The 24,555-nt window shown below is 42.1% G+C and overlaps 1 protein-coding gene across 2 annotated transcripts in view; it reads left to right on the top strand.

The window, feature by feature from the left end:
- Positions 1–19,069, top strand: part of LOC137259879 (NADPH oxidase 5-like) — a 32,636-nt gene extending 13,567 nt beyond the window's left edge. For both annotated transcript variants that reach the window (XM_067797513.1, XM_067797512.1), the window contains 12 exons: positions 486–636; positions 7,574–7,784; positions 8,008–8,393; positions 8,626–8,801; positions 9,580–9,771; positions 11,599–11,731; positions 13,425–13,538; positions 14,183–14,295; positions 14,994–15,050; positions 15,311–15,520; positions 16,167–16,433; positions 17,733–19,069. In XM_067797513.1, the coding sequence (XP_067653614.1) occupies positions 486–636; positions 7,574–7,784; positions 8,008–8,393; positions 8,626–8,801; positions 9,580–9,771; positions 11,599–11,731; positions 13,425–13,538; positions 14,183–14,295; positions 14,994–15,050; positions 15,311–15,520; positions 16,167–16,433; positions 17,733–17,864 (2,142 nt within the window). In that variant the 3' untranslated portion in view covers positions 17,865–19,069. The remainder of the gene's footprint in view (positions 1–485; positions 637–7,573; positions 7,785–8,007; positions 8,394–8,625; positions 8,802–9,579; positions 9,772–11,598; positions 11,732–13,424; positions 13,539–14,182; positions 14,296–14,993; positions 15,051–15,310; positions 15,521–16,166; positions 16,434–17,732) is intronic.
- The last annotated feature ends 5,486 nt before the right edge of the window (positions 19,070–24,555 follow it).

The raw sequence follows: 24,555 nt of genomic DNA, 5'->3' as shown, positions 1-24,555 counted from the left end.
GGGCGGCATATTTCAACCACACCACGAAGTGAGCAAGTTGCATGGATATCAAACTAAATCGCGTTTCATCAGAAATGTTAGTGCAGTTTACATTTAGTTCCAAATAAAGGTAGACCTTGATCGAGAATCACCTGCTTCCAGCTGATAGCGTATAATATCTTAAGAGTTTGTGTCACAGATTGATAGTGACTTGACGTGGAGCTGTGTTTCTGATCATTCGTCGTGTGCGACAGGTGAATAACACTAGTAGTTCAGACCAACACACACACACACGCGCGCACACACGCACACACGCACATACACACGCGCGCGCGCACATGCACACGCACACGAAGCACTTACAGGTATATCGGTCGAAACCATTTGTAGTCCACAAACGGACTGATGTCATGATTTAAATGCTGTCTCGATAGTGTACATGAATACTTTAAAATTGACAGGTTACCTATTTCTATATTTCTAAGCTGCATTTTTTCTCTTTGCAGTCGTTTTTTGGAGAGAGGTATTTCAAACTGTTCGACACAAACAAGAGCGACACTATCGAGGTATCCGAACTACTTGCATCAGTCAGGAAACTCACGCAAGCAACCTCAACGGAGAAACTCAACTTCCTTTTCCAGGTGTACGACCAGAACGGTAGGTTTGCTGTCAATACAGGTGTGTGAACCAAACGATTCGGTGATCGATATTATGACCAACAAAGAACGCTGTCGTATTGCTGCTACAGACTTACAGAGTGGATACGAACAGCCGTTCATTAAGAGACCTCTGGCGATAGTTTGCTCAGAGAAGGCTCGGGATTGTGTAATCTTTGTATGTGGCGAAAACAAGTCTGTTCCTTGGAAACGTTGAGAGTTTGTGTATGTGATTATGTATTGTAGGATAAGTGCTTGAATTTTATTTTTGAAACTATTTTCTTGACAAGTAGTAGTATTATGTCGAGGTCGAAACACCAACAATGCTGTAACAGGCGACAGACGGTTGTCAACCTCGCTGATATAATGGGCGCATATTTATAATGCGCAAATATATGCTCATGACATTAATCACTGGATTGTCTTCCCTAGCTATAAATATGGTTATAACAGACTCAAAGACCCCACTAATTTCCCGACCATAGAAAGCTTCGTCACTTATCAGTTCGTTAGTCATCAGTTAGTGATCCATTATTTCGTTATAATCAGTAGTTGGTCACTCATCAGTTCGTCACCCATCAGTTCGTTAGTCATCAGGTAGTGATCCATCCGTTCGTTATAATCCGTAGTTGGTCACTCATCAGATCGTTAAAATCAGTAATTGGTCACTCATCAGTTCGTCACCCATCAGTTCGTTAGTCATCAGGTAGTGATCCATCCGTTCGTTATAATCCGTAGTTGGTCACTCATCAGATCGTTAAAATCAGTAATTGGTCACTCATCAGTTCGTCACCTATCAGGTCGTTAGTCATCAGTTAGTGATCCATCAGTTCGTTAAAATCAGTAGTTGGTCACTCATCAGTTCCATTGGTTCGTTGTCCATCATCAATGCGTTAACCATGCGTTGGTCATCATCAATGCGTTAACCATAAGTTCGTCATCCATCAGTTTGTTATCCATCGTTAGTTGGTCATAGATCAGTTCGTTTGTTACACTCACAGACCGCCTTATTATACTAGGAGGGGCAGAGGGGTAAGCGTTTTCTCGCCAGGCCAAACGCCCGGTTTCGATTTCCCAAATGGACACAATCAGTGAAGCCCATATCTGGTGCCCCCCGCCGTGCGTGATATTGTTGGATTATTGCTAAGAGCGGCGTAAAACCCAACTCACTCACTCACTGACCACGCTGGCGTATGATTTAAGAAAAGGGACCTTGAACACTGAAGGAGACGTGGACATTGTATCTGACATCTTAGTATTTTGACCATGTTAGAAACCCCTGTCCTTGAACATGTGGTTTGTCACGTCAATTAATACTGTGTGCAACCTGTATGTAACAGCAAACATACTCCTTCAGATGTAAAGTGAAAGGGAAGAAAATGACCAAATTTAATCGTTGTATTTATCAAGGTAGTAAATCATTCGACAGTGGAATGTATTCAGTGTATCCCTTCTATAGGAATACCACATTAATCCCAACCGCCGCAAGCGTGGGTATTGCCTCCCTTAAGCTTTCTGAAGCAAACCTTTCAAGACTATGGGAACGAGGGTCAATCGTTGGTCATGTGACTTCAGGTCACAGTAACTCCACAGGGTAGATCAGTGCTCATGATAGCATCCATTCGTTTGCGCGACAGAGCTTGAGGCAACCTCTACAAAATCGGCCCTGATGTCCCGCTAACAAACCATTGCGAGTAGCGTCAGAACGACCCTCCAGAAGGTCACTTACCAGATTAGGAACGTGACAGTGGGACCAGGGTCCGCGATAAAGGTCACAATGCTGCAGCCGCTGGAGGTTACAACGGGAGCAGCAAAACCATCGCTTGTCTCTCTTCAGTTGCGTAGACAGATGCTCATGTCGTAGACTAAGGCTTAGCCTGTGAATATATACAATTTTGATAGTAACAGACAAACCCATTTTCAGAACCTGAGGAAATCTAGATTTACATCATTCAATTTTTAACACTGCAGAGAACACTTGGGATTAGGCAAAGTAATGTGGTTCAGGGACTGTAAGACAGACTACTCATGTCGCTGATTACTGGCATGTCTGGTCCAGGCCGCCGACATATAGCTGGAGTAGTGGCTGAGTGCGACGCATCATAAACCCTCTCACTCGTCCTCTCAATAGTGGGATAAACGGACGAGACGGTGAGTTCAAAACGCCGCTTCGTCTCTCACTAACGATACTGAACTCTGTTTGAAATAGAACACCCATAAAGGAAGAGAAACCTGATTCCTGGCTGAAGTCGAAGATCCTTTTATTGGTCGATTAAAGTTTGTAAAATGAGTCCATATTAGGTTGGGGCTTGCGAGCAAAAGCTTTGGTGTTGGTAGGAAAGATGTTTAATATGCATTGTCCAGTTGTCGGTTGATTTGTTTGCTGTGTAAAGCCGCCCTCAGAAGTATTCCAACTATTTGGTAGAGGTTTCTAAATAACTAGTCTGGACCAGAAACTCCGGTGACAACATCATGCGCATCGCCCTACGTAGTTGGGTTGCACGGACATGTACCTAACCAACGTTAGTCGCTTTTTCGACAAACACGGGCTGCTGAAGACCAATTCTAACCCGGATCTTCACGGGTGTAGACCAGCATGAACTGCTCAAGTCCAATTTCAACCCGGATCATCACGGATGTAGACCAGCATGGACTTTTCAAGTCCAAGTTTAACCCGGATCTTCGCTGATGTAGATCAGCATGGACTGCTGAAGTCCAAGTTTAACCCGGATCTTCACTGATGAAGACGAGTTTGGGCTGCTGGGGACTAATTCTAACTAATCACGGGTGATTTCGAGCGAACGGCAAAAACATATCCGATGTGTTTTCGCCTTTTTTTCGCACGTGATATACTAAACAGCTAAAGAAACGAAAATTTCGAAAAAGAAATGAAACCTCATAAAAGTGAGCGTTCATGTTCATTGCGTAAAGCCTGCTTCAAATTATACCAAGCCAACGCTGATGGATGTAATGATGAGACAAGTTGGATGTACGTTTGTGTCAACATGTGATCAAACACTGACACATCAGACAGTCGCGTGTCACGTGTCCTTTGTCCAAGTATGTTCGGGAACATGGGTTCTATGGACCGTGTCAACAATAACAAGCCCCAAAGTCTGAGCACATGATGTTGAGTTAGACGTGTATTTACAGAAAGTTGTTCAGGTCTAGTAGGTAAAACCCGACGCTTGTCGTTGGTGATTCTGTGTACTTAAGATATTAGTTTTTATATCATTGCATTATAGACTGTCACGACTATTTTGCAATAATCTGAAAGATGTGACAACACGCTTTCGAGAGATACTTATTGAGTTTCAAGGCCATGTGACATATGGGTCATATTATTCATTCACATCGGGAAATGTATGATATCACCCCGTGCGACATGAGAAACGTGACGCTTCGGGGTAGACTCTTGCGTGCTTTATTCGAAAACAACTTCGAAATTATATAATACGCTTTTCCGTACCACAAGTTATCAATATTCATCAAAGATTTCTCACATTCGAAAGTGTTTAAAGCAAGGTGGTATGGATGTCAGTTCTTTATTGTGAGCAACACGACTTTTTCAGAATATATTTTTACTCCTACGTATGTGAATTAAAAAGCACCAATTAACTTCTTTATGGTGTAAAACTGACTTCGGTTCTGGTTATCTTACTAGGGCTGCACGGTATTACCGGTATACCGCAATGCGCTGTTCACGCAAGACGCATTGTAATTTTTTTTTTTTTTTTTTTTTTTTTTTTTTGAGGACCGGTGTATCGGGCAAAAGCATCTTTGAAGTTTTTGTGATTATTTTTATGGTTTTAATTAATGCCTGCACAGATTTTCATTCATAACAGATGTTTCATTCGCTTTTCAAACTCGAATCCCTGACTATGCAACCTAATTTTGAGACCTCTGAGACGACTGAACCATAACATATATGAAAACTAGGGACTTACAACGTAGAACATAGGGTGGGTATGTGCAATTAGTGTCGCTAACTGTCAGCCACTTAACTCGCAATATGTATCAAAATACGGGTACCTGAATCGCAACATAATGCAATACAGTTTGTTTGCCAAAACAGAGCACTGTATCTTACCTCTGTTGTTGTTTCACTAGTACTATACAGTTATCTGTTTCCTAGTTGGTGTTTTCGCATTCAGTTGTTGTTTTTATGCGTGTCACTTCTACAAGTCGTTCATACACTTGTTTGAAAGTTTGATGAACAACTCATTCGCTGACTCAACGCAAACAGGTATTTGCGTGACTCGCACACAATCTGACTCTTAGCTTGTGATTCACCTGCCTGACTCCCACGCAGGACCAGCTTTACAGTTGTACCTATTTGTGTACAGAGGGTGTCTTTGGGGTCATTGGACTAGCATTGAATGTACGAGGACACGTCTAAAAAATAATGTCAATACTTTTTAAATACACTTTAGCGGAGTTCGACGTGGGAGACTTAAGGCAGACCTATTCAGACATGAACACTATTTGATGTGAATGTTTGGCGACATGCAGGCGAGACTGGTTGTTGTGTATGTGTGTGTGTATGTGTATGTTAGTGTGTGTGTGTTGTTGCTTGCCAAGCGTGCGTGTGTGTCCGGGTGCGTGTGTGCTGTGCATGCGTGTGTGCGTGTGTGTGTGTGTTCTGATTCCTGTGTGTGCATGCATGTGCGTTCGCGTGCGTGTTCGTGTGTGTGCATGCGTGTGTGTTCGCGTCCTTGTGTGGTGTGTGGGATGGGGGGGTGGGGGTGGGGGAGTGGGGGCTTACGTGTGTGTGTGCTTGTGTAGGTTTAGCATACTGTACTGTAGTTTGACATGGGGGTTGGGGGTTCGGGATTAAGCACTGAGGCATATGTACAGTATACCACGGGCCAATCTGTGTTGTCCCTTCATCCCTCAGAACCAAACAGATACACATGTTACCTTGGTATGACGGTTTATGATTCGGTATGACGCCGCTTAACTCGGTACATTTGAACCAACCTCTGACTGCCCCCATGTGATAAGCCTGCTATGAAAAACATATTCCAGACAATAAAACCAGATACACCTAATTGTATGATTGGTGTTTGGCAACCTAGGGACTGACATCATGAGCACCAGACTGGGTAAATGGATACGATAAATGAAATCTCACCCTCCAGTCTTCTAATATCACATATATTACCATGTGTTGATTAAAGTAAAAATATCGTCGACAGGCCTCTCATATTTGTAATTTTAATCAAACCGAGCAGAATTGTATTGGTCTTTGACCTAATAAAATTGTTTTCCATGTCGCTTGTCTTGTGTTGATAAATTTGATAACTCTTGGATGAGATCCCCTAATTATCTATTACAGTGCCAGTGAACTACCAAAATGACGTTATTCCTATGTCGCAGGGTGCTCAGGCTGTGTCGATCAGATTGATAGTTGATTGGTGCAGTGGTACAAGATATATTTCATCCTTCAGTGTGACAGTTATATCTACATAATGTATACACTGCTCTTCCTTCAAGGGGTCGTGTATATCCACACAACGTATACGCTATTGTTCCTTCAAGGTGACGGTTAGATCCACTTATTCAAGGTGACCGTTATATTCACAGGAAGTATAATAGACTGTTCTTCCTTCAAGGTGACGGTTAGATCCACTTATTCAAGGTGACCGTTATATTCACGGGAAGTATAATAGACTGTTCTTCCTTCAAGGTGACGGTTAGATCCACTTTTTCAAGGTGACCGTTATATTCATAGGAAGTATATACTGTACTTCCTACAAGGTGACGCTTAGATCCACTTATTCAAGGTGACCGTTATATTCACAGGAAGTATAATACACTGTTTTTCCTTCAAGGTGACGGTTAGATCCACTTATTCAAGGTGACCGTTATATTCATAGGAAGTATATACTGTACTTCCTTCAAGGTGACGGTTAGATCCACTTATTCAAGGTGACGGTTATATTCACAGGAAGTATAATAGACTGTTCTTCCTACAAGGTGACGGTTAGATCCACTTATTCAAGGTGACCGTTATATTCACAGGAAGTATAATAGACTGTTCTTCCTACAAGGTGACGGTTAGATCCACTTATTCAAGGTGACCGTTATATTCACAGGAAGTATAATAGACTGTTCTTCCTTCAAGGTGACGGTTAGATCCACTTATTCAAGGTGACGGTTATATTCACAGGAAGTATAATAGACTGTTCTTCCTTCAAGGTGACGGTTAGATCCACTTATTCAAGGTGACCGTTATATTCACAGGAAGTATAATACACTGTTCTTCCTACAAGGTGACGGTTAGATCCACTTATTCAAGGTGACCGTTATATTCATAGGAAGTATAATACACTGTTCTTCCTTCAAGGTGACGGTTAGATCCACTTATTCAAGGTGACGGTTATATTCACAGGAAGTATGATAGACTGTTCTTCCTACAAGGTGACGGTTAGATCCACTTTTTCAAGGTAACCGTTATATTCATAGGAAGTATATACTGTAGGTGACGCTTAGATCCACTTATTCAAGGTGACGGTTATATTCACAGGAAGTATAATAGACTGTTCTTCCTTCAAGGTGACGGTTAGATCCACTTATTCAAGGTGACCGTTATATTCATAGGAAGTATATACTGTACTTCCTTCAAGGTGACGGTTAGATCCACTTATTCAAGGTGACCGTTATATTCACAGGAAGTATAATAGACTGTTCTTCCTTCAAGGTGACGGTTAGATCCACTTATTCAAGGTGACCGTTATATGCAGAGGAAGTATATACGGTACTTCCTTCAAGGTGACGGTTAGATCCACTTATTCAAGGTGACCGTTATATTCACAGGAAGTATATATTGTACTTCCTTCAAGGTGACGGTTAGATCCACATAACGTATAATATACTGTTCTTCCTTCAAAGTGACGGTTATATCCACATAACGTATATACTGTTGTTCTTTCAAGGTGACGGTTATATCGACATCGAGGAGTTACGGACGGCGTTACGGTCGTGTATGGTGGAGAGCTCGGTGAAGCTGGGGGAGGAGGAACTGGACATGCTGACTCAGGCATTGTTTGAGGACGCCGATGTAGACAACAGTGGGCAGATCACCATTGACGAGTTATCGGCAGTGATACAGAAAAACCCCGGAGTGAAAGATAATCTTTGTGTGGGGTGAGCTGTAGAACATCTCTCGAAAGTTTTCAAGCCGGATCAGATGGAATGAGATTGGTCCACTCTTGATTTTGCACTGGATCAATATCTGTATTGCCTGCGCTATATTTATGTAATTTGAGCATGCGTCTGATTCTGTTTGATTAAAGTTTGGATCCTAATCGTCCACACGTGTGTGTGTTTATAGGGAAATGTGCTAATTAATGTTTCGTTTGCATTTCAGCATTGAACAATGGCTTAAACCTCCCACGAAAGTCAAGAAGAAAGGCAGTCGGTACCTCACTAAAGCCTACTTCTTCAACAACCTCCGGAAAATAGCTTTCTTCGCCGGCCTGTTGCTCCTCAACTGCATCCTGTTTGCTGTGGGCTGCTGGAACTACCGCACATCCAACTGGTGCATCATTGTGGCCAGAGGATGCGGCCTCTGTCTCAACTTCGACTGCACCTTCATAGTTGTCCTCATGCTGCGGAAGTGCATTACCTGGCTGCGCGCGACACCTGTTAGTCACGTGCTTCCGCTGGACCAACATATTATGTTCCACAAGTTGACAGGCATCTTGATAATGGTGTTTACTATTCTGCATACTGCAATGCATATCGGAAACGCAAGTAAGTGTACTATATGCTTTTGGGGTACGGTATGCAATAGGTATTAACCGTGTAGTAATGCTTCACTACACGCTGACGCTTTAGTTACCTTTTGGTTAACAGTGCAGTACCACTATGCCAAACTAGGCATAGGCCATGCAATATTGGGCGTTAGCCCTGCTGTGACGCTTTACTGTACTATTGTGCTGCGTCATGGTTGTCGTCATCGCATATGTTCCCATCGTTGTTGCAGTCTTGGTAGCCGAGAGTCAGTTCAACCTGACCGTTCCTGCCTTCATCTTCACCACACAGGCCAACATCGGCTGGGTGGCCGGCTTCGCTCCCCTGTCTGGTGTTCTGCTCGTCATCGTCTTCGTCGTCATGTTCATCTGTTCCATGCCTTTCGTCAGGAGGAGTGGATGCTTTGAGGTACATATACATAGTTATAACGCAATATGTGTATATGCAATGTCTGTTGCTTGCGCCTGTCTTCTTTATCTCATTGCTTCTGGATGCTCTACTGAAACTAGACGCACTATACCAAATTACAAATATCTGAGGCTTGCCGAGGATGACTTTACTTTAATCAGGTGTTAACATATTTCATCAAATCTTTTCAGTTATCAGTAAATGAATCAATTTGTCCGCACACACAACTGCCATTAGTCTTCAGAAGTGATCTCAGTGACGTCACAGCATTGTGACGTCTTTACCTTTATAACGTCATAGTATTGTGATGTCATCAACTTTGCAACGTCATAACATTGTCAGCTGTGTTGTTAGTGATGTCAAAGCATGGAGAGGTAATTAACTGATGATTTAATAGTATTACGACAGTTCACGTGTTGTGATACCTACATTGAAGATATCGCTTGTAGATATCATTTGACCTCACACAAGCGATATCTACTGTGGGAGCCAGTTTGGGGCGATAAAGGCTACAGTTGTCAGGTGTTCTACTGGACACATACGTACCATGCTATTGTTCTCTGCTACTGCTATTGGATGTTCTACCAGACCTACACGTTATATGATACTGTTCCAACTGTTCTACCAGACACATGTTCTACAATACTGTTCCCAGGTGGTCTCCTGGGCATGCACATGCTCTGCTGCTGTTCCCAGATGTTCTACTGAGCACACACAGTCTATGCTATTGTTCCCACTTGTTCTACGCCACACACACGTTATGCGCTACTGTTCTCAGGTGTTCTACTGGACTCACATGCTGTATGTTCCCTTTTGGGTGCTCCTGATCCTGCACGGGCGATATTTCTGGATGTGGTTCATCGTCCCTGGGTTGATGTTCCTTTTGGAGAAACTGTTCCGCTCCAAACTGATCAAGAAAGTGAGATACGGAAACAGCTTCATCTTAGAGGTGAACCTGCTGCCATCGGAGGTAAGTCTGTAGGGATCTCGCGCATCATATTCATATCCAGAGGTGGTATAAGAGTGAATTACAAGATATAACAATACAGTATGATGTAAGGTGGTATAAGAGTGAATTACAAGATATAACAATACAGTATATGTAAGGTGGTATAAGAGTGAATTACAAGATATAACAATACAGTATGATGTAAGGTGGTATAAGAGTGAATTACAAGATATAACAATACAGTATGATGTAAGGTGGTATAAGAGTGAATTACAAGATATAACAATACAGTATATGTAAGGTGGTAAAAGAGTGAATTACAAGATATAACAATACAGTATGATGTAATAATACATTTAATGTGTTATTCTGCCCGACTACCGGTAGTAGGTGTGACACTTTACACCAAGGGGAGTCACCAGAAATACACGCGTGTGGCAATGTGGCAGTTGTAATTCCGTTTGCTTCTTCTGTCGTAGTCACAAATTCATCTATAAAAATGTTCCATCTATACGATTGTCGCTAATGTAGAAACAGTCAAGCACATACAAAGCGAACGCTTTAACCATTATGCTACCCATCCGTTTCTTTCCTTCTTCGAAGATATGCGACCTTGTCCCGGTATAGAATAGGCCTTCAGCAACCCATGCTTGCCCTAAAATGCAATCAATTGTTTAATCCACTCACTCACTCACTTACTCTCTCAGTCACTCACTCAACCAAACCCGTGAAGGTCCGGGGTGGAATAGGCCTTCACCAACCCATGCTTGCCATAAAAGGCGACCATTCTTGTCGTAAGAAGCGACTAACGGGATCGGGTGGTCAGGCTCACTGACTTGGTTGACACAAGTCACCGGTTCCCAGTTACGCAGATCGATACTCATGTTGTTGATCACTGGATTGTCTGGTCCAGACTCTATTATTTACAAACCGCCGACATAGCGACATAGATATATAGCTAGTATATTGCTAGCACAATTGCTGGGGCACAATGGTGCAGTCTAGTGGTTATAATCTGGTCACGCCGAAGACCTAGGTTCGATTCTCCCAATTGGGTAGAATCTCTGAAGCCCATTTCAGGTGTCCCTCGCTGTGATATTGGTGGAATAGAGTTAAAAGCGGCGTCCAACCAAACTCGCTCACTCTTCACATCTGAGCACAACACGTTTAAAATTTTGTATTTTATTGTCACATAAAATTCGGCGTGCGTCTATTTTACTATCAACCTTTGATAATCAAATTCGATATCATTGCATTGCGAAGCAGTGGGGATTCACGATTATTTTATGGATACGGGAACATTGAGTGGCAGGTGGTAAAGTTGATATCCAAGCGATATGTCACCATCCTCTCGGTTACATGCAGTGCCAAGTGGCACTTGGGTAGTAGCTTCGTGATAAAGGCGTCACGCTTAAGACGCGGGTTCGATTCCACACATGTGTACAGTGTGTAAAGCTCATTTCAGATCTGAGCAATTAGGATACCCACGTCAACCAAGACAGCTAGTCTGACCACCCGTTCCTGTTAGTCACCTATTACGACAATCAGAGTCGCCCTTTTATGGCAAGCATGGGTTGCTGAAGGCCTATTCTACCCCGGACCTTCACGGGTGGCCGTAATAAATGGCCTCGGTGAACACATCATTACTACACATATACAGGTTAGGGTTTAGGCTGTTGCTTGCACAGACAAATATCATATTCTCAGATATTCTCTTGAATACATCCCGCACAATAACCCAAACCAATCAATTCCAGTTTGCGTCTATTTTCATTAAGGTTAAGAAAATAGTGTTTGTAATGGATTTGTAACCTGGACCAGTGTGATAGTTCCCGTTTTCTCCACCAGGTGACGCACCTTGTTATCTCCAAGCCACCTAACATGAGGTTCCAGCCAGGGGACTATCTCTTCATCCAGATACCTGACATCGCCAGCTCAGAGTGGCACCCATTCACCATCAGCAGCGCTCCGGAGTTGGAAGGTACAGGGCTTAAAATATGCGTTTACTTAGCTTTGGTACAGTGAGGTAGCCTATCGGTTAAAGCGTTCACTCTTCCAACTGAAAACCCAGGTTTGCTATTCCTACAATAAAGTCTGTTTGTGACTTCCCTGCTGTGCTATTGCTGGAATTTTGCTTCAAACGGCATAAATCTCTGCCAGGCTTACAATACGTTTCAGGCCAGACCTTTGGCTCAAAGTCGAGCCGATGTGACTGATATAGACTACAATTATTTAATAGTACAATAATATTTTCGGCTATTTTCAGATAGTATACGAGGGTTGGCTGAAACGTTCTAAGCCTCACCGTGAAAAAACGTTACAAAGTCCACGTTTGTAGTTTATTTTTCTACATAGTCCCCTTCCAAGTTCACACACTTTTGCCAGCGTTGCTGCAAGGCCCGAATCCCGGTCAGGAAGAAATCTTCTTCAGCTACCCTACAAAAATCAGTCACAGCGGAAATGACGTCATCATTACTTGCAAAATGGCGACCGGCGAGTTCCTTGTTCATTTTGGGGAACAGGTGGAAGTCAGAAGGAGCCAAATCAGGTGAATAAGGAGGATGGTCAATGAGTTCAAAGCCACAATCGCGGATTGTTGACATGGCCACCACCGATTTGTGAACAGGCTCATTGTCTTGGTGGAAGAGGACACCTTTAGCGATCATCCCTCGTCGTTTGGCTTTGATTGCTTCTCGCAACTGGTTCAGTAGATCAGCATAGTATCTGCCGTTGATAGTTTGACCTTTTTCAAGATAATCAATGAGCAGAATACCCCTGGAATCCCAAAAGACTGATGCCATCACCTTTCCAGCTGAAGGAACAGACTTGGCTTTCTTCGGAGCTGGTGAATCAGGATGCTTCCACTGTTTTGACTGTAGTTTTGTTTCTGGTTGAAAGTGATGTCTCCAGGTCTCATCCATGGTTACAAATCGTGCCACAAAATCATCGGGATCTGCTTCAAAACGACGCAAATTGTCAAGGGAACCTGACACATTTCTGTTCTGCTGTCAAGAGCTTTGGCACCCATCTTGCAGAAACTTTAGTCATTCCTAATTCGTTGGTGATAATATGCTCAGCCCTCTCATGAGAGATGCCCACTATACTAGCAATATGTCGAGTAGTCAATCGTCGATCATCCATCAACATATCGAGCACTCGCGTGATGTTTTCTGGAGTGGTTGCTGTTGAAGGCCTTCCTGAGCGTGGGTCATCATCAAGGCTTTGTCTGCCACGCTTAAATTCTGCAGCCCACTTCTTTACTGTGGAAAATGAAGGAGCATCATCCCCTAGAGTGGAGACCATGTCAGCATGTATCTGTGTTGGGGACATCCCTTTCTTTTGCAAATTCTTGATGACTGTCCTGTATTCGGTTTTGTCCATTTCTGATGATTTCAGAGGGTAGGTTTACCAAAAGAGCTGTAGTTGAGATAAAACTATTAGTACGTTTGTAGTTCTTGTGTCTATGATTCACTAAATGATTGTCCTCATTGGTGAGAAACACCTGTCTCTACCTGGTGGGGAAAAACCACTCAGGCTGAGAACTTTTCAGCCAACCCTCGTACATACCTACATACATACAAACATTTCTATAACGCCGATATATCAATTTCACCTGATTCTATGCACAAAACCACACACCCGATTTATATTACCCGTCCATCCGTTTCCCTCAGATCGACTGTGGCTGCACGTCCGGTCAGCCGGACATTGGACAAAGACGCTGTATGAATATTTCAACAAATACGAGGCAAAGAAATTGTTGAAACCACGTGCGCATGTAAATAAAGGTAAATAAGTTGAATTTTAATTCAAAAGAAGATTTGTACATGGTGTAATATCTATTAATACCCTCCTCTGGTAACGTCACACATTTGGTGTCTGTAAGATTGCAATGTGTTTTGCGTACGGCTGTCTATATGGTCGAAGCGTACGATATGGCCTGATGTGTAGGTTCTGAATATATACTACACATAAAAAATTATGAAGTACAAAATCTTATGAACAACTGCAAAGCTAATGCAGATGAAATGCACGAGGATCATGTCTGAATTTGTTGAGAAGCATGTGCAAGCATTATGAACAGTTGTGTGTTGGTGTAATGTTTCCTTAAGTTTTCGCCATTTTCCACAGTGTTTCATCATTTATTGAACTCATGACAACAAGCCTTTGAACGTTTCAAATTTGGTTTTCAATACACCAGTTCATGTGTAAACAGTGCCTTTAAACAGTATGGAATATGTTGCAAATTCAAAAACAGTTGACTGAAGTCGATGGGTGGAATTTATAACATTGAGGCCAGCACTTACTAATACTGTATAAATGGCTGTATAACACTGTATACTTGGTTGCGTCGTCAATCTGACTTCAGGACGAAAGTTATGTTAGCATACCTTTTCAGAACGTATTTCAATTTCTCTCCATGATAATTCAGGTTTTCAGGCGACATCTGACGCCCACCGCCCCCTAGACACTTCCGTTAGTATCCGGTCCGTTCAGCTCATTACAGATTTTGCCAGGTCAAGAAAATCTAAGAAGTCTTTCAAGGTGCGTTGATACAAATATCAGTTGCCAAGAAGATGGAAGAAATATTTCCAAAATAATTGCAAATAAAACATTGTTGCTCGTGTATACAATATTTTCCTTAACTGGTGGATCGTGTGCATATCAGCAGGGGAGACAATCAGTTAACTAGTCTGAGTGTTCCTCTGCAGTCGTATGAATTGCGTCCCTTGAACACACCAGGAGACCTGTTTACTAGGGGTAGATCCAGTACGTCCCTCTTAATGATTCTAGATTTGTTCTACAAGCATGTTCTTTCGACAAGCACGGGTTATTGAAGACCAACCCGTGAAGATATGGTTTAGAATTGATCTTCACTAACCCATGATAAAAACTGATCACTGAAATCGGGTGGTCAGGCTCGCTGACTTGCAATTGGTTCACACATGTCATTGTATCCCATTTCCGAAGATGGAGGTACATGTTTCTGATCACTGGATCGTCAAGACTGATCACAAGACAAGAATATTTACAGACCTTCGGCATATAGATGGAATATTGCTGAGTGCGACGTAAAACTAAACTCGCTCATACCCACTAATGAAAGCCAACTCGGCTCTTCACGGGTTGGTATATAGATGTATTAATATACCAACACACCAACACTAACACTACTGATATTAATTTTAGTGCTTATATATGTATAGTGATGGTAATTGTTACTTTTATATATTTTTAACCAGTCACGAAAATCAACCTACAAAAGAAAAGCTGAGACCCATAAAGTTGTCAACGTCCCGGTGAGTTTTACTGTTCCGTAAACGCAAATTTAAACAGAAAGTCCTTACCTGTTGTTGAATGTAATGAGTGCACTTCTAAAATATTGATTTCTTTATTTCTTCAAATCTTCCGATTTTGCACAAATATGAAATATATGTTAATCATATCATACAAAACAATATACGACTGCAAAAACCTAGATCTTTATTTTTTAAAATGATTTTCCAAACAGATATTCGAACCCCTGTGCATCCAATAACATTTTGTTTCTCTCTTTCAGTGCTACATAGACGGGCCATACGGTACGTCCTCAAGAGATATATTTGATACAGAGCACGCTGTTTTGATTGGTTCTGGTATAGGCGTGACCCCCTACGCCTCCATCCTGCAGAGCATCATGTACAGGTTCAAGGCCTACAAGAGATGCTGCCCAAATTGCACCCACGCCTGGTATGATGACGTTCCCCAGCATGTCATGAACCTCAAGAAGGTCAGTATCACCTGGAACATGTGCTGCTAAGATTCCGTATTGATAGGCGTTGATTTAAGATAACGATAACGGTGGGTATTCGTGAAAGAATCATCGTTCAAAAGGGTGAAAATCTCAGGGAACAAACGGTCTTAACAGATCAAGAACTATTTTGACCTTGGATTGCTGAAGACCAGTACTTATCGGATCTTCACGGGTTATGGCCATGTTACAGTGGGCAAACTATGGTTGCCTGGCTTTCAAATCCAGGCCTCTGTGGCGTTATGGAGAGAGTGCTCGCTCCTATATCAACTGGTCGCAGATTCGATCCACCGACTTAGTCAAAGTGCGTTTACAGATTGCGCATGTTTTCATCCTGACATTTTCCAATACTGATTAAAGGGTGATTATACTGTACATGAATGTCACGGCTACGGTGAGCATTGCTTCACACGGGCTACGACAACACACCGGATAGCTCTGACATGTTTCAAACATGTACATCCTTACATAAGCAGTTTATATATGCAGTTTGCATGGGCAAGTTCTGTAACGGATGTATGACAGCCCCAGTCGTTGTTCATGCTTTCAATCACCAGTTTGAAGCTGGTTTCCTCTCGCATGACTATGAATGATTACAAAACACTTTTGTTTTCTGTTCTTCAAGGTCGACTTCATCTGGATCAACCGTGACCAGAAGGCCTTCGAGTGGTTCGTCAGTCTCCTCACTCAGTTAGAGATGGAACAGACTATGGAAGGTGGACTGGGCAACTTCATCGAGATGCACATGTACATGACGGCAGCACTTAACAAGACCGACCTGAAAGGAATCGGTTTACAGATGGCCCTGGACCTCATCCATAAGAAACAAGACAAGGACCTATTGACGGGGCTGAAGACACGCACACAGCCAGGCAGGCCAGATTTCAAGAAGGTAGTGAGATGTTAGATGACTTGACTGCATCCATAAGTAACCAATTCAGATATTTAACGCACTGCTGCTCAGGCCCTTTTCTTTCAACGTTCCGACCACTGAAAATCCTCTCCTTTTACCAGTAACTATCGTGTTGTGTCTGTTACAATAATCAGAGTTACTTTACATTCACGCAAATTAGTTTCGGGTACAAGTTACGGGAAAAGTACAAATTATTATCAAGTAATTAAGAGTTCAACTTTTCAAATGTTAACTTATGTGTCGAAGAATATTCAGTCTCCATTGCCGAACTTTTGCATACCTTTTTCACGAATACACCAAAGAAGCCTTTACTCTAGACTGAAATATGTTTGGTGACATTCAAAGCTTTGCTAAAATCAACACGTTTTAAAAAGTGTTTGACGACCTTTCTGTCAGTCAGAAATGCGATAGGGCCTGTGAGTAGTTGATGGCACTTCCCGTGACCTTAGTACTTCCGGTGACACAAACAACGTTTCATATTTTTTCGAATGATCTCATCGTTGACAATAAGAATCCTTGCAGAAATAGCAAATTTCCCATCTAACCATCCCCAAATCAGCCAACTAAATTTTATTACGACTGTGAACAGCTGTGACAGGTAAGCATGATTGTGCATTTGTTCCTGTCGAGCAAAGTCATGTTTTACCGTCGCGCAAGTTGAAACCGGAAGTGGCTGATTAACATGCGTTTGTCACCGGAAATCTGGTACTGGAAGTAAGGTGGGTCCCTTCTCGCATATCGAGACTGAGCTGGGAGGCACTCCTCGCGAGAGTTACAAGCCCGATTAGACATGTGACCCATACCTGTATTTATCACAGATGAACAGCTGACTTGTTTTTGATTATGTGTGCACCTGGTGTCACCGGTTCACAAGGACACCCCCACTAATTACTAAACGCATGGTAGCCACCACATGTGATATTGAGAACTGATCTTCAGTAACCCATGCTTATTGAGACTAACGGGATCGGGTTGTCAAGCACTGAAACATGGGTACCCCACATGTGTAGATAGATGCTCATGCTTTTGACCTCTGGATTACCTGGTCCAGGCAAGATTATGTACAGACCGCCACCATATAGCAGGAATATTGCTGTGTGGGACGTAAAACTAAACTCACTCACTTACCTATGTTATACTAATTCAAAGCCCTGCGGTAATAACATGGGGGACTCCGCCATACTTTTAGCGAATATGATTTGGAGCTATTAAGGGATCAGGACAATCGACGGACCTTGTTAACAAAATGTATGAAATACTTGCACTTGAATGTTTCAGCTTTTCACCAAGATCGCTGCAGAGAAAAAGGGGAATGTGAAAGTGTTTTTCTGCGGTAACCCGATGCTGGGGAAGACAATAAAACAGCATTGTGAGTCCTTCGGCTTCGGCTTCTGCAAGGAGAACTTCTAATCGTCCTCCGAGACGTAACTCTGTTGTACTAAAGTCTTCCTCTTCCGTGTACAGTTATGTAATTGCCAAACTCTTGCTACGAACATAATCTCATTCTGCTGGAAGCTTGCTGTGATATACTAGTCACTTTGGCTGAACGCTACCGTGACACTACTCCAGTCACGTCAAGGCTTGGAACAACACAGACGTCCTTCACATACTGGAATAGCGACATCATCGTGGCTTCAACCAGTCCTACACCGTGTTCCAGTCACATGTCTTCGTTGTGGACTGATTAGTACATTGCCCAAAACCCTTCTTAACTTTGCCAGTGCTAAATGTATTGAGTAATATTTCATTTATGAATAGTCTGTCTGTTTATGTGGCTATCTACCTGTCTGTCTGTCTCTATCAGTGATTGAGTGTGTTAGTGAGTGAATGAGTGAGCGTATATTCAGATTTGTGTCACGTGTTCAGCGCCACATCCAGCCAAGTAGATGCTATACAACAAAACCTGTGCACGATAAGCAACAATCCATGACGCCCAATTTCAGATCTGGTGTAATGATACAAGCTGGCAGTTTCATCCATGACCATCTAGTACCCGACATCCAGCTGACAGATTGCTCATATATGTTCACACAATTATCATACACTCACTATCATAGTATGTTTATTCTACCCTTTTAGCACACTGGAATGACAAGTCTTTATGGTGATCAACTGCTTTATTGTGCAATATACGTGTAGGTAATCATACACCGTCTTCAAGCATGCCATTCAGACAGTATAAGACTCTAGAATTGTTCACAGGTCCTAGAATACCTTTCTAACAGTTCTATTGAACACATTTTCATAGCTTGATGCACGGATGTGGTTTGACCATGATTCATTGTATGGAACGTGCATAATAGATATACACCACCACTGCTGCTGCTACTACTACCACTACTACTGCTTCTGCTACCACTACTACTACTACTACTACTACTACTGCTACTTCTAGTGAAACTATAACTTTCTCTGCTACTATTACCGCTGCTATTACTAGCACTACCACTGCCGCTATTACTACTACCTGTACTGATACCGCTATTACTACTACCTCTACTGATACCGCTATTACTACTACCTGTACTGATACCGCTGTTACTACTACCTGTACTGATACCGCTGTTACTACTGCATGTACTGATACCGCTGTTACTACTACCTGTACTGATACCGCTATTACTACTACCTGTACTGATACCGCTGTTACTACTACCTGTACTGATACCGCTATTACTACTACCTGTACTGACACAGCTATTACTACTGCATGTACTGATACCGCTATTACTACTGCCTGTGCTGATACCGCTATTACTACTGCCTGTACTGATACCGCTATTACTACTACCTGTACTGATACCGCTATTACTACTGCCTGTACTGATACCGCTATTATTACTACCTGTACTGATACCGCTATTACTACTACCTGTACTGATACCGCTATTACTACTGCCTGTACTGATACCGCTATTACTACTGCCTGTACTGATACCGCTATTATTACTACCTGTACTGATACCGCTATTACTACTACCTGTACTGATACCGCTATTACTACTGCCTGTACTGATACCGCTATTACTACTGCCTGTACTGATACCGCTATTACTACTACCTGTACTGATACTGCTATTACTACTACCTGTGCTGATACCGCTATTACTACTGCATGTACTGATACCGCTATTACTACTACCTGTACTGATACCGCTATTACTACAATTACTACTACCCCTGCTACTGCTACTACTCCTACTACTGATGCTAGTAGGATACTGATCCGCTTCCTGTTGTATAGTAGCCTATATCTCTGTATTTGAATGGTGCTGTGTTGGACCACGAAGGATGGTCTGCCATGAGAGCTGTTTATAGAATGGAACATGTCATTTCAATACCACTCCTGTGCAATATTTTATAATGCATTCTTAGTGTACTGCGACTGTGAAACCCGGTATTCCAGACTTTCTATAGACCACGATTCCCGATCGACATTCTGGATTAACAGGTTTCCACTGTATAAAACACTTGTCATTTTTGTAAATCTGCAAAGCGCTTTTCTCGAGGAAATAGTGAGTGAGTTGGGTTTTACGCAGTTTTGAGCAATATTTTTAGAGAGTACATATATTTCAACCTGTCTCGAACTGAAACGTCGCTTGCTCCATTCACAGAACGAAACGCATTCCGATTTGACTGACGGGGAACTATTTGTTTTTAACAAATAGGTTTATAAGGTTGAAGTCGAGTTACGTTACGTCAAGTGAAGTTTCGTGCTAAATGCTGCATTGCTTATTTGCAACCAAATTTCCCAGTATCATTCTTTCTTAAAGAAAGATAATTATCCTTCTTTTCTTTTTTTTATTTTTTGTTTGAAATTATTTTGCTTTGTTATTGTATGGTACGCTCATGGTGAAGGTCGCTTTGACTGATATTGATTCTACTCTACTGAAAATGACGAGGTTGGGTTTTTTCCCCATTTTTGTGCATCAAGATATATGAAGAGAACTAACCATGGTACATAATCCTACCATCGGATTACATGTAAGTGGATCCTGATAGGACTAAGGGAGGCAACCAACTCTCCATACAGTGTCTCTATCAAAGAATAACGCTGTGTCTTTGTACTTTTATAAGAAATCCATATTTTCATACAATGTTTACATTTGAATATGTATATACAGAATGATTAAATTTTTAACATTTACGCATTTCTTGTTTTTATTTTTTTGGGGTCACTTTATTATAGTTTGCCAAGTATATTGAACAAATGATAAACAAAGCTGAGCAAGCTTTATATTTTATTCTCGTCTCAGATCACAATAAACGCTCAAATGGGAGCTGGCACACACTTCATTTTAACCTTCCCTGGTCATCGTGTCAGCTCATCAGACAGGACTGCCAAACCGCGTATTATCGTTTCTTTATACCGCCATTGGGATTACTTGTACCTGGTCGTGGATGGTTGGTTGATTGGGGTTAACGCCGCACCTGTGTGGCGGCAATCTACGCATCTGGGATACGATAACTGTCACCCACGTCAGCTAGCCTGACCACCCGGTTCCTCTAACTTCGAGTCCTGGTTACTGAAGACCAATTCTAACCCGGATCTTCGCGGGTGGCTGTTGCTACAGAATACCCCATCGCCATTATCATCTTCACAAACAGACGACATGGCGGTTTAGGAAGTGTTTTATGACGCAAACGCAAGTTACAAGTTCCGCTTACCATATTTGAGTACATACGGAAGTGCTCGTATAATATCACGATTCTGGCTATACATCACGGCCATGTGTGTTTGTTGGTGTACGGTGAGTTTGGAAGAGAACTGTTGGACATATATATTTATCTCGACTTGCACAGTAATCTCGGCTACCCATTGGTCAAAACCAGTTACGTGCCGTAAGCATATCATAAGTTGTTCACTGCCCACGAGGGGAGCATGGGTTGAGGTACCCTCGATGTTTGTTTATGTTGCCTGAGCCATGTAATTCCCCTCCCACACGGACTACATTTGAACGGTTTGTCATATTTATTAATTGGAAAGAGAGTCAAATGTTTCCGTAGCCATCGCTAGAACAGGCATAAGAAAAACAGATTTAGAGTTATCTCCCTTCCATCGATTTCTTTTCGCAAAACATCGGTAATTTCCATGCATCATTCGTCTTTTAATGTTATTCAAGATAAAAAAAGTAACTACAACGAAGTATCGAATGAGTTGCTACTGGCAGCGGAGTACATTAAAAGCAACAGACGAGCACTCAGACAATCAGAAAACGACATTTATGTGTGCGGTAAGATAATTTTCTATGTTAACCTCGACCAGACGCGTCCAAAGTAACAACATATCGTCAAGAGTTATCTACCTTGGTTGCATTGTAAACAAACAGTAGATGACGACCATTTAGCGGAAATGTAGTATTGTAGTGTTCTCGTTGGAGTCAATACTCTCCAAAAACCAATACCGTCGCTGAACGAGAGCAGCTCAAAATGTGTTCACAAGAGTGTATACATATTGTCACTCTCTGTTTATCAGCGAGTTGGCGATTCTCAGAAACAACGCATGGGACAAGCCATCCAGAATTAATTAGCACAATTTCCCCTCCTTTTCTCCCATCTTCTACTCGCCCTCTCTTGATGCTAGCAACCCAAAACGACTGGCTTTCTCTCTTGTTCACGGGTCCGCTCTGTCACGGCAAGAAATGCCACTTGGGTAGCAGTGTACCATGAACAATCCCCAAGTCTACAGTAACCTCTCCAAGTCTAATTAATGTGAGTGTACGTCGTCTTCGAGATATCCCAATACAGGTCATGCTGACCTAACATCGAGTGACCCCGAGTTGATGAAAGTTTCGTGTTAACAGAGTAGCAGTTGTTTACGCTGTTATGTGCTATTTGAGAGTTCCTTAATAGACGAATGTTTGACAATGAATGACAGTGTGGATTCCCAACGTTTAGAATTGCACCGTTTCTTAGGGGGAACGTTTTTACGAGGTGACGTGACACTTGAAACGCATATATAAGATATCGCTGTTTCGGCTACTGTTTAGGATGATTTGCATAAACACTTTAATTCAGTCTAGAACCGCTGCACGGTGCTAGACCGGACTTTTTGTGCTGAATGCAGTGGTATGAACCAAAACATTGTACGTTCGCAAATACAGACACAATCCGGTGCGGGTTTGATTGTCTCTATTCTTTCAGTCCCAATCATTTGGTGAGAGTGCTCGTCAAGATAAATTCGTTTCCATCTTCCAAACTCACCGTACACCAACATATATACCAATCAGTCTGTCTGTCCAATGATGTCTTTAAGTGATAGCATAAAATGTGTAATGGCCAACGTCATACGTGGGCATGTGTGGTAGAAGTGGTATAACGTCATTGTTCACGGTATAGTAATTTAGGGAAATTTACCGTAATAGATTTATCTGTACCCGATAGCCTTGTATCCATTATCTCACTTATGCTGGAGCCTTTTGGAGTTGCTTCGTTTTGGAGGATAACGAGTGTCTGACATACGTGTACCACATCATGAGGGCCTATGCGGCCATACTGGTGGGCAGGTATGTGACACGTGACTTGCCGATTGTCTTAACTGATCCAACGGCACGGGCTTTTCATGACGATTCCCATCGTTCCACGGTCAAAGGTCAATTTACCGCATGGCTGGCTTTCAGTGTCAGTTGTCTTGTTGCGGTGATCGGTACAGGTACCCTTCCCTCGACAGGTCATCAAGACTCCCTCCTTGTTACTTGGGTTACATGATGAGTTAATGCTAGGTTGGGAAGGGGACCATTAGAGTAGGAACGAATAAGTTGAGCGTTAGGAGCTGAAGGCGTATATCGGGATTAGGAGTTCAAAGGGTAGACAGGGAGGATAAAATGTGGAACTTTAGAAAGTAAGGTAGGTGTGTGAATGAGTAGAAATGTTATGTTGATATGTGTTTGTTTAATTTGAATAAACCCTTCTTCTGTCAGTATTTTGGTGTTGTTTTCCATGTGTTTGTATTCAAATATAAGAACAAGAATCTGAATTACAAGCGTTAGGGATGCACGACAAAGATTCATATAATGAACGAAATCAGACAACACAAAGTCCCACGCAGTCTGTTGTTATTTCTCCAGACTAGTTAAATCCGTACTTCAGCTGTCACTGGCTGCTCCCCAGAGGGCACCTATTACACATGCAACTGAACATCCTCCATATCTCCAGGGTATACGTTCCGATAAGTCTCCACTATACCATGTATGCATCTACGGCCCAATGAATCTATTACCTCCCTTGCCTCGCTTTTTATCCAATCAGGTGTCTACACTGAGAAGTTGCGCTTACCAATCACAATGTAATTTAGCTTTTTAAATTATCTAACCGATAAAACTTGGCAAAGCAAACAATGCACAGGTTTTGTGAATTAGGTAGGAGGAGTTCCTGCATCGACATTTTTTAAAAGTTTAGGACATGTCAATTTGTTTGTACGATTTCCTTAAAACCTGAGTTGCACTGCGGATAAACCTTCGCAGCTGCGACGGCTACCTTTGTTGACACTGGCAAGCTCGTTTTTAGCTGACTTGCTACCGCGAGAAGACTGCAAAGGGATGTAATTAAAAAGAAACTGCTAAGGGTGGTTATAAAAATAAGGAGACTTATCGGAAATTATCCCCTGGAGACATCGAGAATGGTAACTGAAACAAAGATGAAAATCCTGAATTAAACACTTTTTCATCAGATTGTCAGTGTATCATGGCATCATAACGGTAATATTCTCGCGAATTTGTTTTTCGTGAAACACACAAAATGTCTCCCGCAGAGTTTTACAGTTTTATTGGGTTTTTTACTAATAGTTTGTTTGCTGTTTTTTTTGTTTGTTTGGGCTTTGTTTTTGGGTTTTTTTTGTATTTATGGTGTTGTTTTTTGTTTGTTGTTTGTTTGCTTGTTTGTTTTCTTTTTCTATTTTTGTTTTTTTTGTTTTGGGGGATTTTTGTCTGTTTTTGTTTTTTGTTGTTGGCTTTTGGGGGTTTGGGGGTTTTTTTTGTTGTTGTTTGGGGTTTTTTTCTGGGGGGCGTGTTTGTTTTCATCAAGGGGGAGGGGTTGGTTTTTCCTTTTTTTTCTCTCCCTCTCTTTCTGTCTTTCCATGGCTTCTTTAGTCAGATGCGGGCCG

Source organism: Haliotis asinina, chromosome 13, assembly GCF_037392515.1.
Source record: "Haliotis asinina isolate JCU_RB_2024 chromosome 13, JCU_Hal_asi_v2, whole genome shotgun sequence".
NCBI lineage: Eukaryota > Metazoa > Mollusca > Gastropoda > Lepetellida > Haliotidae > Haliotis > Haliotis asinina.
This window is presented reverse-complemented; position numbering and strand designations above follow the sequence as displayed.